Source organism: Falco cherrug, chromosome Z (genome assembly GCF_023634085.1).
Source record: "Falco cherrug isolate bFalChe1 chromosome Z, bFalChe1.pri, whole genome shotgun sequence".
Classification (NCBI taxonomy): Eukaryota; Metazoa; Chordata; class Aves; order Falconiformes; family Falconidae; genus Falco; species Falco cherrug.
In genome coordinates, this window is record NC_073720.1 from 74,881,563 (window position 1) to 74,901,438 (window position 19,876).

Genomic DNA, 19,876 nt, shown 5'->3' on the forward strand with positions numbered 1-19,876 from the left:
ACAAAAAAAGAGGACAAATGTCAACTCAGACTAGAATAGGAAACTGATAAAAGGAAAAAGTTCTAACACCCAAACCTTGATTCTGAAAGCAGTAAATTTTTGATCTGCTGGTGGCATCTGCTGTTGCATTTTGAAAAGTAATCTGCACCAGTAAAAAGTGAGTGCAAAAGAGTGCTGCCCTTCTTTGAACTCCTTTTAGCTGTGGGAGGTGTAAAGCAATGGAGAATCTCTCAAGTGTTGATCAAGCCATACATGTGCATCTGAAGCGTGAACTCATTCCCCCTTTAGCTCCTTCATGAGATAAATCCATTAAAGTCAATTAAACACAAAGATACCATGATGACTTTACCTTGCAAACCATCCCATCTGGGAGACAAATTCTGAGCATGCTTGGCCGTATGTATGCCTGCCTCTTAAACTGTTCCCTGGACAGCTGCTGTCAGCTGCTGCCAGAGATGGGGTGAGAAAGGTCTCTAGCCTTAATTGGAGGGACTGTTCTTAGGCAAAGCAAAGAGAAACTGTCCCTACCTGTGTATGTTTTCTTCCAGCTTTTTCACCTTCAACTCATCCTCTTCTGACTGCCTCTTTCTGGCTTCTTCCTCTTCCGCGGAGCCAGCAGGAATTCCCTGTAGCAGCCATTTTTCCCGAAGAGCTTTTGACTGTAAGGTAAAAAACCCGAAACCTTAGGAACAGGCTGAATAAATACCATCTGAAGACTGAGAACGAGCTGCCTCCACTTCTGAATATTAGATTGTCCCCACTGAATTTCTAATTACTTCTTTAGACACTTGATTTCAGCTAATCCATCAGCTGTTTGTCCAGATGTCAGGTCTTTCAGACTTAGGAGTGTCAGTTTTACAGTATATACTTTATCCATCATCAATGTCTTCATACGAAGTAATTTTTAATTCCTAATAAAAAGAAGAGTTTAAATCACACAAATTAGCCAGTCCTGCAAGAACTGAAATCTTTGAATGGAAGTGTGGATCTCTTGTGAATTATAAGTCATGTGCTGGAAGGATAAAATCATAAACTTCTTAAAGCTTCAGAATCAAAATGCTGCATGCTCTAAATGTAATGTGTTTCATGAAGGATAAAATCAGTCTTCTATTATATTAATGAAAGATGTTATTTTGATTTATATCACAAATATCTTCATACACTTACAGGCATAAAGAGAGCATGCACACGTATACATTCATAATGGCATACACATCACCTCTTAGCCAGATACAAATTAAAACAAAGTCTTCCAGAAACCATGGGTATCCCAGGGCACAGAAACACTGTCACAGAAAGCAGAAATAGCCTACATCCAGCAGAATTATTTCTGGGAGTTTTACTGTGCTTTCTGTACCAAAAAACTTGGCTACAACCTCACCTGGCCACTGTCTAATCCAGCTGCAGCTCACCCAGGGCAGTTCACCAGTGGACAAGCACTGGTTGCAAACAATCCTTTAAATAGCACATCAGCCTGTGCATCTTTGGCCCAAATTCTGCCAGAGGGATGCCACAGATCAGTTGGCAGACAGGACAAGCAACTATTGAGAGGATCAGGAGCCCAAAGCCACACAGGACTTTGCCCTTTGGCAAGAGGGATATGGACTTGGTGGAAAAAACAGCTGAGGAACGACCTACCAAAATAGTCCCTTGCATTGACCAGAAAAGGGGAGCCTTGGTTTTGAATTTGCAAAGTGATTGGCAATGCTAGTTCAGGGAACCAGCTGTGAGAACATGTATACCCTCCAGCAAAGAGGAGCTAATAAGGAAACCATCAGTTCAAAGACACTGGGTTTTAGAGGCTGCCCAGACGTGCAGTATCAGTCTTTTCAATGCCTTATTTGTTGCTGGAATGGAACCTGACTTGTGCAAACTATGTATAAAGGAAAAACATTCACCACCAAAAGCAGGCTTCAAACCCAGCCCAAAATAGAAAGATTTTTGACATGAATGACAAGGCTTACTTGTTAGTTTTTGAGTGTATATATAGACTTAGTATCTATGCACAAACTATTCTTGTCAATCTACAGCCTATTTGACATCAGGCAGTTAGATTTTAATAAGGCAGCAGACAGAAAGCAATACAAAACACGCAAGTGAATTAGGCTTCATAAATGACTCCATCTTTCACTGTCTTTAACTGTGTTGTGCACCAGCAGGCTTCTAGTGGGTTTCAAGTGATTTCTATATGAATTAGGATTTCTGCTTGACAGAAAAGTTCTTGTGCTCTTGTACCATGCAGTCATGATCAACAGCCGAACCTTCTAATACTCAAGATGTACTTCACCTGACTGGTTTGTTCATAGCCTCCAAGGTATTAGTTCACAAAACATTAAGGATGGCTACCTTCAGCCACAGTTTCTGTAGTTCACTGCTCCTTTTTCTGCCACTGCCATCTACTAGTGGTTTCTGTTGCACTTTGTGGACTGGTAGTGAGACTTCTCTGTGGGACCTTTGCTTTCCTGTTCAATCCAGCTGATTACTGCCCAGGAGTTTCATCAGCTCATTCAGGCCCAATGTGCTATTGAAATGTCCCCTCAGCAGAGGAGTCCCAGCTCATCACATGCCCCCAGCAACAAAGTAAGACAGTCAAAGATGAGACAGTCAAAGATGGATTTACAGGTCCTGAGATGCTACATATGTAACATGTGCTTTGGCATTTAGGAGGTCTCAGTAGCACAACTCAGTTTGTACCTGTTGGGCTAGACCCAGTGCAAAGTTGCTGTGAAGGCTGATTGCTCTTTAGAAAATTGCTGTCTTTAAAAAGAAATGTGGCCAGTTGCATGAGGAACTATGCTGCTACATGTCATACTCAGCTGTGGTCTCAAATGTGAAATCCCAAGTGATACTCATTCTGGATGCACCCACCCACCACCCAAGTTTCTAAAGACCAAACTCTAAAGATGAAGGCAGCCTTCTTTGTTTTAAACTTGTTTTAGGTATGGCTCCAGCAGTTCTAATAAAGCCTTTGGCAAAGTTTTGCTTGGACAGTGCTGGAGACATTCATTTAACAGTCACTCCTCATTTGCTTCAGGAAGACAGATAAAATTCAGGCTTTTTTCAATGTGCTTTTAGAGAATCTCCATCCTGATGCTGAGATGGGGAGAAGCCAGTCTCTTCAATACAATTGCTGTACGTGAAAAAGAAGATATTTTGTGCAGCTTTTGTTTTGGTCATTGTTTATGTGAAACATTAAACTACAAAATCACATGACTTCTTTCTCCCAGAAGCCTCTTTTGTTTTTTTTTTGATCTATTAATAGCATGAATTTGAAACTGGAAAGAATCAATGGGAATTTTTAAAAGACATATTCAGAAACAAGAATGCTATGATCTACTAAAAATCCCCCCTCTTGGGTGAAATGTCAGCATATTTTATCTAAAACAGGAAAGCTGGTAGCTTTGATCTTTCTGGCTCTCCTTTTTAAGATGAAAATTAAGGCTTTTGTTAAATACTGCACTGAGGAATCCCAACAAGAAGAGACTGAGAAATGGAAACATTTATAAGAAACATTTTTTTAAAATACAGAGGGTCTATTTGCCAAGCTATTTAGGTTACGTATATTTATACAACCACTGCAAATACAATAAGCAAACGGGCAGGCACATGTCGGGGGACTGTGTGCAACCATCTTGCTGTCCAGGAAACATTTTCTCTCTTGCCAGATAGCTAGCATAGTGCTAAGATAGTGGGCAGGGGTAAAATAATCTCTCAGTTGCTTTGAGCAAACCTTTCCCATGGCATTTTCATCAGAAAGCTGGGGGGAAGGCTTTGGCACATGCAGGGTGCAATAGGGAGGTGGTGGTAGAGCTGCACTGGGTACTTGGGCACAGCTTCTGGATACGAGGCAGTCTAGTGAGGCAGCCAGCATCAAGGCAGTCCAGCCAGATGCAAACTAGAGCCAGATGTGCGTTGGAAACAAAAGACAGTTTGCTGCCATCTGTCTGCCGCAGCTACAAAATTTAGGTTATGTTTCTTAAAGAAGTCTTGCAAAATTTTATCCCGGGAAGAACAGGAGGTGTTTCTCACATCTGCTAAAAGGAGAATGCTTGCATGAGGATGGAAGCCAAAAACAGCTGCATGAATTGCCTCTTAACAATGTTGTGCATTTGCTTTACTTAACAGTCTGATTAAAATGGCCACAAGCTAGTATTTCAGCATTGCTCCTCCTTCATTGTCTGTTATGAGCTTTAACTCTCTACTTCTTTATGGACCAGAGCTGTGCTGCATGATTAGTAAATTTCAAAATGATATAGGGGTCCTAGAGTGGTCAGATATACCATTGTAGAAGTATAGGTATTTGCACTGCAATGTGAATATGCTGTATTTTCAGAAGGTACCACTTCAGTGGTACAACAGCTTATGATATGTACAGTTTGGTATAAGTATGCCTTCATTTGATGCAAGAGTACAAATTCTTCAGGGCTAAATCCTTCAGCAGAAATTAGATCATGTCATTAAAATGGCTCTCTTGCTGAAGTGGAAGGGCACTGGGCTTGCAATGCTCTGTGTCACCAGTGCTGTCAGGTGGTTTGGTTTCTCTGCACACAAGTGAGATTGCAGAGGTAAGTGGCAGTTCCATATTTATTTTGTCAAAGCGTAGGAAAACAGAGTGACTTCTGTACCATGCAAAAAAGAAAAAAAGAACCAGGTCACAAGTCTGTGAACAGATCATGGTGAGGACAGAAGTAAGTGCGTAGATGTTGGACAGGACAGAAAGAAATAATACCAAATGTTTTGAATGCAGTAGACAGTGATGGCCATAAATGTGGTGCACAGCTCCCTTATGTGCTATCTATTCCAGTTTCATTCTTCGGGACAGTAAAGCCCAAGGGCTTTAAGTTGTTTATATTTAGTGCTAGCAAGGAAATAAAGCATAGCCTCTCAAATGCACATAATAGAATTGATGCTGCATTGAAAAGAGAGTATTTTATTTTCAATGCTGCATTTTGCTTTAATGTTGCATCAAAAGTTTAAGTATCAGGAGATATTTTATTATAGCAAGTTATGCCCATTACATGCCACCTCTGGATTCCCTGCCTGTGAAAGGTGATTAATGCCAACCATCAGTCTTGCTGATTTCGGACCTACTTCCATAAACATTGCTTATAAAGAATAACACATTCCTAGTTCCACGTGCAGTGTGGCAGTTTCTTAACCTGAAGCCTAGATGCATTTGCCGGACTTGCCATTTGACTCCATGACAACAAAACAGCCAGTTCTTGCTGTGCTGCTGCCTTTTGAGGTAGTTTCTTCAAACAGTTTGGTTTTGGGTTTGTTGGGTTTTTTTGTTTTGTTTGGGGTTTTGGTAGGTTTTTTAATTTTTTTTTTTTATTTGCAAGTGGCTAGAGTAGCAATCAGCATCTCTTCTTGAGAGCAGTGCTTACTGAAGTGCAGCACCACTCTGGCTGCTGAGTAATTTTCAAGAAAGCTGATAATCTTGAGGAGAAAATTCAAAAGTTGACCCAAGGCAGCCTCCTCCACTAAATTGAGAAACACTACTGGATATGGACTATTCAGGGTAATGATGCTTTTCTGTACCATGTGAAATAAACAATAATGATCTCTGGTATAATTCTACTGAAATTAGTAGTGCTACATCAAAGGCACTTTTACTGAAATCGTTGCCAACTTGAAATTTTGCCAAAAGTCTTTGGGTTTTGAGGCTTGAAGACCACCAGACATTAATGATTTAGGGCTGGAATTAGTTAGAGTTATGAAATTATTTTCTCCCTACATACATTCAGTATTTCTGTCCTGGAAAAGAGGTGAATGCTGGAGGTTGTTTTCTCATATTCTGAAATCTGAATATAACCAGCCATGCACTACTAAAGGAGTACAATAAACCTCTTCCTTCACCTCACAGTGTGGGAGTCGGATATTAGCCCTGAACACTCCCATTAGGATGCTAACATAACTGGCTGCATTACAGATTTGCTCTTTGCATTTCAGAAAGCCCCCTTAGTACAAAAAGGCTGAGTTTTCCAGTCAGATCTTGAGCTCTGGAGGCAGCAATGGGCCTGGCTTTGCTGTTCGGCAGCTACCTGGGGCACCCCCTCCCAGACTGCAGTTTTGTCAGCCAGTGGATTAGCTACAACAGGGAAGTTTTCCTGGAGCAGCACAGCCTGCTCTGCCTGTGCATGCTCCCAAGCATCTGCCCGGGCTGATAAAACTGAATTTTCAAGGAACACAAATGCATGAATAACCACCACTAAAATGCGTCTGGGATTCTTCTATTTTCCTTTCTACCCTGGTCCTGTGGCTGCTCTGAACATTGCATCTCTTGCGTGCCATATTTTTACACAGCTTCCCCTGCTGTCCAGCTGGCCCTGACGCAGCTAGCGCAGGTTGCCCAGCAGGTGTGGGTCTGACCTGGTGGTGTGCAGCACAATTGCCAGCGTTAGCAAAGAGGTTACTGGGACATGTACTAAGACTGTATGAAAACTTGTTCTTTTCCTAGCAGACCTTCCCTTGCCTTCCAAGAAATAATAATAAAAAATTTGCATGGTTGTGTGTGAGCAGGCACATTAATGTTAGATTCCCTTAACCACAGATGAATAAATATGCAAATGCAGAGAAGGACTGTAGACATAAGCAGTACGACAACCAGGTCCATCTCAAAACAAGCAGCTCCTCAAGGTGTACTGCTGAGTGATGCTGTAGTATTTTGTTTTCTAGTAGGTGAACGAAATGGTCTGACTTCACCCAGACTGATGCACAGTTTTCCTATGCGGGGTTTCAGTGTGAGAAAGTCTGCTTGTGAAATGGAAAACAGGCATGGCCCTTGGCAAACACATGAGATTTTACTCTGCTTTGCTGCAAGATGGATGTGGCCTTTTATGGCATGACTAGCCCTGGAATAGAACAAGCACCCATTTTCAGCTTGCTGGTATGATCAGCTTTTGCATAACAGCAAAACTTTCTGTTGCCTTTCCAGTCACCTAAGACACTTGTTCCAGCCGAAGGAGCATGTCTGCATGGCACACGGATTAGACTCAAGCATTGCCTAGATTAGGGAATTGAGTCATGCTAGAAAAACTTGCAGCTTGATTGTAGTCTTGACTTCAATCACAACTTTACAGCAAATATAATACAACAAAATAAAACTTTGTTAGCTGGTGGAGCTTAGGCAGCCCAAGACCGAATAGCATGTTTATAAAGCAGATTAAGTATTATCCTGTAGAGTTGTAAGTTTTTTATCATTATTCTTCAATGATAAAGAATTTCTTCTTCAAGAAATGAACAAACCTTTTCTTAAAAGTATCTTAAGGAAGTGATGTCTTAAATTTTTTTTTAAGAAGCAAACATTTAGACCAAGAGTCGTAAAATTTTTCCAGCAGTCAGTTGATGTCCATTCATCATGCAGAACATTAAAACACATTACCTAATTGTTTTCAAGCATGTTAAGGTTTGCCCACTGTAACAGACAACCTGCTGTGACCAGGCATTTGACACTGATGGCTCAATCTGTTCCAAAGTCTCTTCTCAGCCGCACAAGTACAGGCCACTGTGTCACTTGCCTGACTTCTCCCTTTTCATAAAACCCTTACTGCAGGGACCCCTGAACTCAGGATCACTGGTTCTCAGGTCTTGTTTCAGAGCTGCTTGAAAGTTTCCTGGTGCCTCCACGGCAGTCTGCTCATCCAAGGGACTAGTGTCCTGCATGTCCCCAAGGAGCCTGTCTCCTCTGTAGCTCCTGGAGTGACAGACGTTTTCTACAGCACCAGTGACTCACCACGCTAGGGGTGCAAGGTAGGTGTATGTGGGGAGATGAGTAAATAAACAGTAAATAAAGTAAGTAAACAAGAAAATAAAAAGAAACGATGGCCACTATTATAGTAAGCACCACCTGGAATTATGGCAGCCAAAAGACTGCAGAGATAACCTTTCCCTCTTGTTTATTTCCCGTAGCTGGTACATTTGACAGCTTTTTAGCTCCCATGAGTATTTACTCAGTCACTGCTCTTTCTCAAAGCACGTGTTTGGCACAGCAACAGAGTGGACAGGAACATGTTAAACAGTGCAATGTGACTGCAGAAACAGGTGAGGGAAGACTGAGATGGCTGGCATGAGTTACATTCACTTGGGAAGGGCTAGATGTCAGCCTGGTGACCCTGTGTTAAGGCAAGGAAATGCGAGCGCATGGCTGCAGTGTAAGCCATGTGCAACCAGAGCTGCAGATGCACAGGAAAAGCATGTCCATGGCAAGCTATCTGAGGGATCAGGATGATGATACATATAGCTCCTTCATGAAGGTCTCATGCTTTGCCTGTTTAAAAACTCTCAGGAACAGAAATTGCAGCTGTACAGATAGAGGCCCAATTAAGAATGTTTTGGTGGGGAAAAGCACCGATTGTTTTATGTTTTCAGAGTAAGCCTCCCATTCATTAACAAGATCACCAGTGCAAATATTTTGTGTGCATTTCTTTTAAATTGTTCAGGTCCCAAATTTTATTTAACTTTGTCAACCAAGCAGACAGTTGTTTCCATACAAAGACAAAAAGAAGAAATAAAACCCAGGCACTTTCAGCTGCAAGGAAACCCACCACAGCAAGAGACATTGTCAAGACTCTATGAGAGAAGACGCAAGGTTTGTGTGTCTCTTGCTGGGATCATTCGTCAGCTACAGAGCCCTGGTCTGTACAGAGTAGTTTCACTGAAGGGAATCATAGGTATGGCCTGATAAAAGGTAAGATTTCCTAGTATTTTTTAAAATTTGAGATGACATTGAGACAAAAACCAGTAAGATGAAAGATAACTTGAACATAGGCTCATTTCTACATCTATTTTCTAAACATCTGGGCTACCAGAAAGTTCTGCTTGAATCAACAGGTGAAAATAATCACACTGATACCTAAGCTGGAGACTTGGGGTTTATTTTTCAGTATCTCTCTTTAGGAGGTCTATTTAAGATTTCAGACTTCTTCATGGCAGGATGATAATGGTGGGTCTGTCCAATTATTTGGCATTTTGCTTGTGGCAACATTAAGTGCCATAATAAGAATAAAAAATAACCAACTGCCAGTGGCTGCTGTAGGGGTGAGGGGAGGGATAAGGGGCCCAGTGTGTCCCAGCAGGGACACAGCAGCAGTGTGGACACACAACTTGCAAAAGGAGATGCTGCAATGAGGGCACACATGGTCCTCAGGATGGTGTCCTGACCTGGGAGCAGGTTTCCCTGGGGGCTATGGCATCTCCATCTGGGACAAATGTAAGGGGATGAGGATGGGCATGGAAGGAATGTGCTTCTGTTGGTGGGGGCATGAGGAGACCTCCAAGGTCCTCTCACATAAATTTTGACTCCATGGGAATGTCTCTGTTTCCCAGGGAATCTTGGAGCTGGAGTAAGAAATAGATTCAAGCTAGCTGAAGTTTCTGAACTTAGAGTGGTTGGACTGAAAAACTGAATAAGACCTTCTTATACAGATACACATACAAAAAGAGTTTGATCACACTTTTAACTCCATGAGCCAGAAATTTAAGTATGCTTTCATTTTCCCTGTAAGTACTTATTCCATATTTTCAAAGGAATTAAAGCATAGTTTTGAGGGAAATAACAACTGTTTTTGGAATAGTTTACCATCTCAGATTTAAAAAACTAGCAACCCTCTCCCTCCCAAACAAATAGCCTTTGCAAGTTTTCTTCATTACTACACAGCTACAGTTTCTTTTACTATTACCTTTTGAAAGAATAATTTCCTCTCCATATTCACTCAGTCCTCAGCTTCAGTTTATCACTCTTTCCCACATACACACATTAGCTGAAAGTGGCAAACCCAAAATCTAGTTTTCAAACATTCCTTTCTTTTCTGTCTTAAATGTTCTTATATGCATAGTTTTAAAAAGCTGAATTCAGGACATGTGAATACATTTTTTGAGCCCATAACATGCCATTTAGGGGTGACTGGGGTTGAAGTGAGCTGTAAACGTCCTCAAGCTACTTTGAGAAAGTCTGGCTAAAACAAAAGCCGCTGGAGTGGCAGCGACCTGCTTGAAGAACCTTGTCATTAATTGAAACGTGAGTGCCAATTTTGATGAACGGACTTGTGCAAGGACGACCTGACTGCATGGGGAAGCTTAGCTACATGGTTATCCCCAGATAACTCTACTCCAGTTTGAAGTACAACTCACATATCAATAACTTTTTCCTAAATAAAAATCCTCTTTTAGAGGGATTATACCAGAATAATTACAATATATTCAGCTGTGTACTAATGACTTTACAACAGATAAGAATGATGAGTTGAAGGATTAAAGTTCTCATCTCTTTGAGGTAGTTAATTTGTGTAGCTGGCACGGAGTAACTATTCTATTATGGCTAAAAGATTTTAACTGGGGATGTATACTTTGTTGTCTGATTTCTTGAAAACAGAACGTATAAGGATTTTTGAAATTCCTCCTATCTCTCCTAACTAGCTCTTAACCTCTCCATGCCCCAGAACTGTGGATGAAGCCCTCTATAGACAGAGCAGAGAAGCCCTATGTTCACAAGCCCTGGTCCTGAGGGGGCACTTCAACCACCCCACTATCTCTTGGAGGCACAGAATGGCACGGCACAGGTAATCCATGAAGTCCCTGGAATGCGTTGATAGCAACTGCCTTTTCCAAGTGACAGAGGAACCAAACGAGGACAGGTGCCATGCTGGACCTTGTTCTCACCACCAAGGAGGGGCTGGTGGGGAATGTGAAGCTCAAGGGCAGCCTTGGCTGCAGTGACTATGAAATGGTGGAGTTCAGGATGCTTAGGGCAGTAACAGAGCAAGCTCATTACCCTGGGCTTCAGGAGAGCAGACTTTGGCCTCTTCAGGGACCTGCTTGGTAGAGTGCCCATAGGACAGAGCCCTGGAGGGAAGAGGGGGCCCAAGCAGGCTGGTTAATACTCAAGGATCACCACCTCCAAGCCCAGCAGCGGTGCACCCCAGCAAAGAGGAAGTCGGGCAAAACCACCAGGAGGCCTGCATGGATGAACAAGGAGCTCCTGGACAAAGTCAAACACAAAGAGGAAGCTTACGGGGGGTGGAAGCAAGGACAGGTAGCCTGGGAAGAATAGAGAGAAAGTGTCTGAGTAGTCAGGGATCGGGTTGGGAAAGGTAGAGCCTCGACAGAATTGAATCTGGCCAGGGATATCAAGGGCAACAAAAAAGGCTTCTAGAGGTATGTCAGTGATAACAGGAAGACTAGGGAAAATGTGGGCCCTCTGCCGAAGGGCACGGGAGATCGGGTCACCAGGGACATGGAGAAGGCTGAGGTGCCAATGACTTGTTCGCCTTGGTCTTCACTGGCAAGTGCTCCAGCCACACCACCCAAGCTGCAGAAGGCAAAGGCAGGGACTGGGAGAAGGAAGAACCACCTGCTATAGGAGACGGTGAGGTCTGAGACCACCTGAGGAACCTAAAGGTGCACAAGTCCCAGGAAGGACCTGATGAGATGCATCCGCAGGTCCTGAAGGAACTGTATGGATGAAGTGACTAAGCCACTATCCATCAGATCTGAGAAGTCGTGGCTGTTTGGTGAAGTTCCCACTGACTGGCAAAGGGGGAATATAACTCTGCTTTTTAAAAACGGAAAGAAGGAAGACCGGGGGAACCACAGGCCAGTCAGTGGCAGCTTGCTGCCCGGCAAGATCATGGAGCAAGTCCTCCTGGAAACTCTGCTAAGGCACATGGAAAATAAGGAGGTGATTGGTGACAGCCAACATGGCTTCACTAAGGGCAAGTCATGCCTGAACAAATTTGGTGGCCTTCTACAGTGGCGTTCCAGTGTTGACACATCAGGGAAGAGCAAATGATATAACCTACCTGGACTTGTGCAAAACACTTGACGCTGTCCCACATGACACACTGAACTGGGGAGACATGGCTGTGATGGGTGAACCACTCAGTGGACAAGGAATTGACTCGATGGTTGCTCTCAAAAGAGTTGCGGTCAACGGCTCGACATCCAAGTGGAGGTCGGTGATAAGTGGCATTCCCCAGGGGTCTGTACCGGGACCAGCGCTCTTCAACATCTTTGTTGGTGATGTGGAGACTGCACCCTCAGCAGGTTTGCTGACAACACTGGGCTGTGTGGTGTAGTTGACACACTGGAGGGAAGGGATGCCCTTCAGGGGTACCTTGGCAGGCTTGAGAGGTGGGCCCGAGGGAACCTCATGAAGTTCAACAAGACCAAGTGCAAGGTCTTGCATATGGGATGGGGCAACCCCCAGTATCAATACACGCTGGGTGGAGAATGGATTGGGAGCAGCCCTGAGGAGAAAGTCTTAGATGTGCTGGTGGGAAAAAAGCTTATCATGGCTCAACAACATGTTGTTGCAACCCAGAAAGCCAAGTGCTTCCTGGGGTGTGTCAAAGAAGTGTGGCCATCAGGTGAAGTGGGGTGATTCTCCCTCTCTTCTCCACTCTTGTGGAGTACACACCAGCAGTACTGTGTTCAGCTCTGGAGCCCTCAACACAGGAAGGGCATATACCTTTTGAAGTGAGTTCAGAGGAGGGCCACAAAGATGATCAGGAGGCTGGAGCACCTCTCCTCTGAAGACAGTCTGAAAGAGCTGGTGTTCAGCCTGGTGAAGAGAAGGGTCCAGGGTGACCTTATAGCAGCCCTGCAGTACCTAATGGGGACCTACAGGAAAGCTGGAGATGGATTTTTTACAAGGGCTTGCAGTGACAGGATAAGGGGTACTGGTTTTAAAGTAAAAGAGAGTAGATTTAAATTAGATATTGGGAAGAAGTTCTTTACCGTGAGGTTGGTGAGGCACTGGCACAGGTTGCCCAGAGGAGCTGTGGATGCCCCATCCCTGGCAGTGTTCAAGGCCAGGCTGGATGGGGCTCTGAGCAACCTGGTCTAGTGGACGATGTCCCTGCCCATGGCAGTGGGGCTGAAACTAGGTGATCTTTAAGGACCCTTCCAGCACAAACTGGTCTATAATTCTATAATTAACTGTAGTTGGGAGATGGACATTGCGTGGTCTTCCAGTCTTGCAAAGGTGTGCTGGGATCCAGTAGTACATTAAAACCAAGGTTAGCCTGGGACTATGATAGCAGACATCACTAGAAAGAGGGCTTGATTATTAATAAGAATGGGGTTTGGGGGCTTATTGCACTGACCCGGTAGAGAATGGAGACTGTCCTTGACATCGTCATACATTTTTTGTGTGCTTGACTGACTCGCTATTTAGTTCAAGCGTTAATTTACTTGAAAATCATAAAGGTAAACATAAAGGATTAACAGGATTCCTTCCTTTGCAAAAGTTATCTCTGTTTTTCTGCACTGTTTTGCACATATATATATGTATATATATGGATAAATACCTTTATTTACTCTCTGACATCAGTTATTTTAAGGCCAGAATAAATTGAGGGTAGCAATATAACAGTGGAGTAATAAAATTAAAAATTATTTATAGACAAAATAGTTTCAGCTAAAACCATATCCTAACAATATCTCTGTAACATACAAAGGCGTTCTTTTCCTTCCTTTTCCTTCAGAGTAAAGATGTAATTATGTTATAGATTAAGTGTTCATGAACTGCAGTCTTTAAGAAGCAGATGTTAACAGAAATAGGTCCCTAATATTTATACCACTCCAGAAATGAAGTAACTGTGGTAAATGGATTTATTGTAACAGTTAGAGTAACAGCAAAAAAATAATTTTTCATTCAATTAGGAGGTTTTATGCTGTTTATTTTATTACCAACCACCACCAAACAGAGCTACAGTCAACAATTATAGAAATTCTGTTCAACTAACAACAGAGGCAGCCAGATCTTGGAAGAAATACTTCCACCCTAGAGTTTATTTGACATAGTAAACAACTCCATTAAAACAGGCCTGCCTGTTAACAAGTTCTTAAAAGCAGCTGTTGCTTCTAGGTTTTATCTCCAGTGGCACTAACCAACCAAAATCAATTATTGCTTTCCTCAAGGAACCACATCATGTTGATGGATACTGCAGACAGTGTGTTTACATAAGGTGAATTTTGCCCACTTCTCCAATTTCAAACTATAAAAGCTGGCAACACCTCCAGTTCCCATGGATGTGCAAGCCCTTTTTTTAGGCATATGGCCAAAGAACTGCCAAAATATGAAATTTAAACCATCTAATGTTAAAAAACACAACAAAACACATCTTGTATTACATGAAAGAAGGATTATTTTGGTATTAAGGATTAAAGTTAAGTGGGAGTTAAGGGGAGCTGTTGTAAATTGCCTCTTATTAGAGCAAAACAGCATGTTCAGTCCCCAAAACTGGGTCTTCAAAGCACCTTTATACCTTTACCAACACCAAAGACCTTTCCAATGAAGCATCTGATTGTACCATAGACAAATTCACCTCCTGCCTTCAACAGAGTGCCCTGATGGCCCAGAAGTACCACACGGATGCTCCATGCCCACCAGCGTGCCTACTTTTCAGTGATTCACAGAAGAGGTGATATGGCTTTCATTGTCAGTAACAAGGGAATGCAGCTTTTAGAGCCTGCACTACTCTAGACTCTCTTACTGCAGAGTTTCACACTTGATTAACTCAGAAACTCGCACAGACATTTAATAAATAACTGAGCCATGTTTTGCCCTGCTGTCCTCAGCCATAAAGCCACTGGCCTCATTCTCATGAGCCTTTGCAAAAAAGTGTTGCCAAAGTTCGTCAATATTCAGTGCTGACATTTACTAACTCCAGAACTTGCTGAGTTCTTCTGCCTAAAACAACAGGTCAGCAGTTGCCAATCCCTTATTTTCAGCCAGATATGGAACAAGGGAAAAAGGAATGAACTGATAGCAGAGTTAAGTCATTTTGCCAGGCATCTAATTGGCATCAGCAATTTGAAAACTGTAGGTAATCCAGCATAAACATTTGCAATAAACTATTCCTATTGATAGTCATCTGATGTGAATAAAATTGTCTAAAATTAACAGAACCCTGTAGCTTCCAGAACCTTTATTAGGTAACCAAACATGCTATTTTACACAGTGTATTCTAAAAAGAAATTTACTCTGGCATGGCACAAAAATTAAGCAAACACATTGAATCCTAGCATGAATGGGTTTGCGTGTCACACCTGTGGGATCAACCCAGACACTGCAGACACAGGATTAACCCAGATATTATTTTCAAAGTTTTCTCCACAGAATATTTTAATGAACACTGATATGAAGTCCTTACATTCAACACTGACATCAACATCCTCACAGCATTTTCAGTAAATACATGGGCTTCCTAGGCAAGACTCGTCTTTTTGACCTGGATTTGTATCTTCAGTGGAAATCCATATAATTCAGGAAAGGAAACATAGTCTACCTAGCTCTTCTGAAGGAAAATGGATGCACTTATTTTGGGCTGTATGAGCCAGACTGGGGAGACATAGCAGACTGGGGGACTATATTCATACAGACTTGGAGCCCCTGGCTTGCAGAGGCTCAGAGCAACAGGGTGAGGTGAGGGAGAGTCTGGGGGAGGAGTGGGGAGGATGCACAGCTTTTCCAACGAACAAAGCAGCCTTGCAGGCCAAACACCATTTTGCTCAGCAACCCAGTAAGCAACCAGAACATTGAACAAAGCCTGAAAACAAAATGTTGGTCTGTCTCCACAAAGAAAGGGAAATACCATCATCCAGTGCCCTTTTTTATTTTTTATTTTTAAAGCCTGGGGCTTCCCTCTTTTTAGGAAGGGCCTAGCAATGAAGGTGAGTGCTGCAGTCCCAGACAGACCTCTGCTATCACCTCATCCAGGTCTCCCAGCAGACCGTTGTTTGGTGGCACGGTGAGATGATACAGGCAGCTCCAGGAGCAGCCATCACTCAAGCAAAAGCAGCATATTTCTCCTCTGATGACAGGTGATGGCATTAAATGGAGAGGCAGAGAATCTCCTCTCATATCTTGATGCTCATCATTGTACCCAGCACTACAGACCTTAAGTGAGGCTGTGCTTTTAGCTGAGAAAGCTACCATTTTAAATTTCTGTGCCCTGATCTCCCCTCAGCTTCCTGTATGATTACTGCTCTTGCTCCAGGCTGTAAGCTAAATAATAAAGGGAAATAGTTAATTTTCATGTGTGTCACTGAAGAAATCCATGCAGCAAAACTGAATCTCTGCTAGTTGCAATCAGCATAGCAGGGCTGAAGTTAGTACCAGTTTACACCAGCTGAGGGGCTGACCCCACTGTACCACCCTGAAGGTTTTACTTTTCCCTGTGGATGATGGTAAAATTAGGTTTAGCAGTAGCTCTATCACATAAATCAGATGAAGTACAAAATTGCCAGAACTGGCTTTCCAAAAAGCTCTGCTTAAAGAATTTAATGAAAAAGCACAATTCAGTTACCTTAGAAATAGTTAATGTGATAAAAGAAGTCCTCAGCTCTGCAGCAAGATGAAAAAAAGCAAACCTCATGAAGGCGCTGGAAAGGCATCTTACTGCCCTGCTGCATCAACCAACTGTCATGAGAAGAATTTCTCCCTTGCCTGTACTCAGTGACAGCCTGAACGAAATGGCAGTTCCTATTGCCCCACAGAAATGCAATCACATCATCGACTTGTAACACCAAAGAAAGACAATGTGTGACATCCACAGATTTATGGTGAACCTGATGGAGTCTTTGTATAGACTGCAATCAATTACTTGGTCTTAACTGCATCATTGGCCAGAAAATGAGGAGTAGTTTGCAGAATATAATGGCAAGGGCTTGGAGAGGCAGAAAGAGGATTCTGTCTGTAGCACAACTTGAAGCCTAGTCTTCAAGTGCATGCGTGGTAGAGAAGATATTCTGCGCACCGTCTCCCCACGCAGGATGCACTGTTCACACACACACATACTACTGCACAAGCAACCTAAATATCTTATTTTTAAAAACACAGCCCAGCTCATTTGCTGCAAGGATAAATGGTCTAGTCTTGATCATCTTTCTCAGATATTTTAATCACTGAAATTCCTTGGGCTTCCCTACTGAACTAATCTAATGAGATCTGACCCACAAATGAGCACTGGTTACAAAAAGATCACATGTACGTTTCTGTTCTTCTCTTTGCTATGCACAAATGTTAAGAAAAACTCTCCTACTGACAGGAAGGATAAATGATAGAAATAACCAGGATGGCTTTCAAACGATGCTATCTGCAGCTGTCATGGAGTCCAACAGGGACTGGAACTGCTCAGCACCCTGTTAAATATCAAGGTGCCTCTCCATGTAGACATGCACATATCCATCAACACCCTCCCTGCATGTTCATACGTGCCCCTCTGCAACACACACATACACACACACACATGCACACACGCACAAAACCTAATGACAGGCACCAGAAAATTCAACGCAGCTCTGCAGGCAGAAAGTGCTCACTGAAGCCATGCGGTACACACCCAATCCACAGTGATTGGTGTCTTATCATTATGCATAATAAATAATAGTGTTTAATAATAACAGCACTGCTGTGCTGCCTATGCTCACACTCTCCCGACTCCATGCTCCTAAGCCGTTTTTGCAACACGGTCCTGTGCATGAAACGCACAGAATGAAAAGCAGGCAGGACATGATCACTGCAAGAAACAGGCTCTGGCAGTGAAAGCTGCTTCATGTTGGAGTGGGCTCCTCACAGCTTTCAGACGTGTGATCTGCATGTCTAATAATGAACAGATTTAGTCAATCCATCATTTCTGGCATCAGTCCCTTACCTTGAAATGCTGCAGCTGAAGTATCTGGTCCTCAAGCTGTTGTCTCTTGCCTTCTATTTCTGTCTGCCTTTTTCTTTTCTCCTGAGAGAGAAAGCGAGAGGGAGAGAGGAGAGAGGGAGGGAGGGAGGGAGGGAGGGAAGGAGGGAAGGAGGGAGGGAGGGAGGGAGGGAGGGAGGGAGAGAGAGAAAGAGACCTCGTCAGAGAAACGGAGGCTTTCAGGGTAGCGGATTCGTAAAAGCATGTAAGCAGTCAAACACATCTGTACAGATGTCACTAGTCCCATTTCACCTGCTCCTCTGTCTGCTGGTATGCAAACAGCAGCATGCTGGGAAGATGCCAGCCCCAGACTAGCCAGTCGCTCACCAGCAGGAGTAATTCTCCTTCGCTCCTCACAGTCGGAGCAGCAACAGAGTGCACAGTCCCAGAGGAGGGCAGAAACAGGCATAACAGCTGAGAGAGAAGCTAAAGGGACAAAGCCATGCTTTTGCATTTGAGACACTGATCCAAAAGCATTGATTGCATTGTGCAATTGTGCAACAGTAAGGTGACACGAAAGCAGTAGGTGGCATCATGGAGGAAGGGAGCTGGGTTGCAGACTGTCTTTTTCCTGGGTGAAGTTGGTGGTAAGGCTTTCCTTGGGCTCAATGGAGAGAAGGTGTCTCAACCAGATTGCATGGGATTTACCTGCAAAGCAAATGGGATGGATAACCCCCAGCTGGCTTTGTTTAATATTCAAGCCACCAGCACACACCAACAGCTGGCCCTTACTGCCTCCCAGAAGCTGGGCTGACCGATTCGCACCAAGGACAGCACGGTCATTTCCACAGCTGAGGGCTTTTATGGTCACGTTTATGAACATGCCACTTGTCTGTGCCCAGCCTGCTCCCTTCAGCAGGCAGCAGACCCTCTCAGGTGTTTCAAGAGGAGAACGACCTGCTTTTCTCCTCTGCAACACTTTCCTCTTATGAAGAATCAACTTTTTGCCTTTCATCAGTCTTCTCCACCTTGTAAGGGGTGTTACTGCTCACCCATCCCCAGCCTGGATCAGATTCGCTCTCCTGGAGTTCTTTTTTCAGATTTTGCAGTTAAGACAGAAATACTGAGTAGTAAATGGAGGCAGTTGAATAAGCATACCAGCCTCAGTTTTTACTGGAACAAAAGTTTTTATTCACTACCTGTGAAAACACATTTTTGTTACTTAAGTATTTCAGTAGCCGTAAGGTTGGACTTGAAGACATTTGGGGATTCATTAAGCCCTCAGAGTAACTTTTTTGTCTCATTCCTAGGTGCTGTACTGATGCTCTGGAAATTCTCTGCTTTCCACAGATTTCAAACTTTCATGCCTCATCCTCAATGGGTATATGATAAGATGTTGCCTATGCAGAAATTAATTGTGCTTATACTGGACCTCAAACCAGGGCATTTTGAGTGAAAGCATTAAATTTACAAGGAAGATCAGGAAAACTTTTTTTTTTTAAACGTCAGACTCACTAAAACACAAAGTAAAACACGAAGCTACATAACTGTCTGGACCACTCCTGCCAAAGAGTGAGACGTCAGAATGGTGATGGGAGGGCTGGAGTAATGAACCCAGAACAGTCAAAGCAGACAAATGATGCATATGTCAAGCAGTTCTGTAAGACAATGCACACTCTTACGTGCTGATTGTTTGTGTATATCTACATCTACAACTACACACTCCCCATTGTGAAATATGTAAGAATATTACTGCTGAACAAAAATATTCTGCTGAGGTTACTTTGGAATAGGAAAACTGGCTTTTTGGATAACTAAAATGTCACTAACTGCCTGTCTTCAGCTGAAAACTTGATGTCTCAGTGTACACACAGAAGATAATTCGCATTTGTGTACACACAAGATTAAAAATTTATGCATGCACCTTTAAAAGTCCTTCTCTATACAAAATTGATAGTCTGTGGATCATCCCTCCTATCACTCCTCCAACCCCCATCTCCCCTTTTGCATTTTTGAATGGAACAGGATATTGGATGGCTCTTCTTCATTCTGCGATATTAACAGCATACTTTGGAGGCTGAAAAACAGAATTTGTTATTTCCTCAGATAGCTGGTCAGCCATGGACTGGAATAAAGCAGCTCTAAAAGCCATTCCAGTTAATGGCCTAATAGTCTCAGAATAATGATAATTCTGCGCTTTGTGCCAAGCTGGCCAGATGACGGAATGTTTGAATTTTGCATAT

The 19,876-nt window shown here is 43.0% G+C and overlaps 1 protein-coding gene across 2 annotated transcripts in view; it reads right to left on the reverse strand.

Moving 5' to 3' along the window:
• The window catches only part of PALM2AKAP2 (PALM2 and AKAP2 fusion), a 274,674-nt gene that overhangs the window by 209,444 nt on the left and 45,354 nt on the right, over nt 1-19,876 (reverse strand). For both annotated transcript variants that reach the window (XM_055699085.1, XM_055699086.1), the window contains exons 2-3: nt 17,658-17,738; nt 529-659 (exon numbers count right to left, since the gene is read on the reverse strand). In XM_055699085.1, coding sequence (XP_055555060.1) covers nt 529-659; nt 17,658-17,738 — 212 coding nt within the window. The remainder of the gene's footprint in view (nt 1-528; nt 660-17,657; nt 17,739-19,876) is intronic.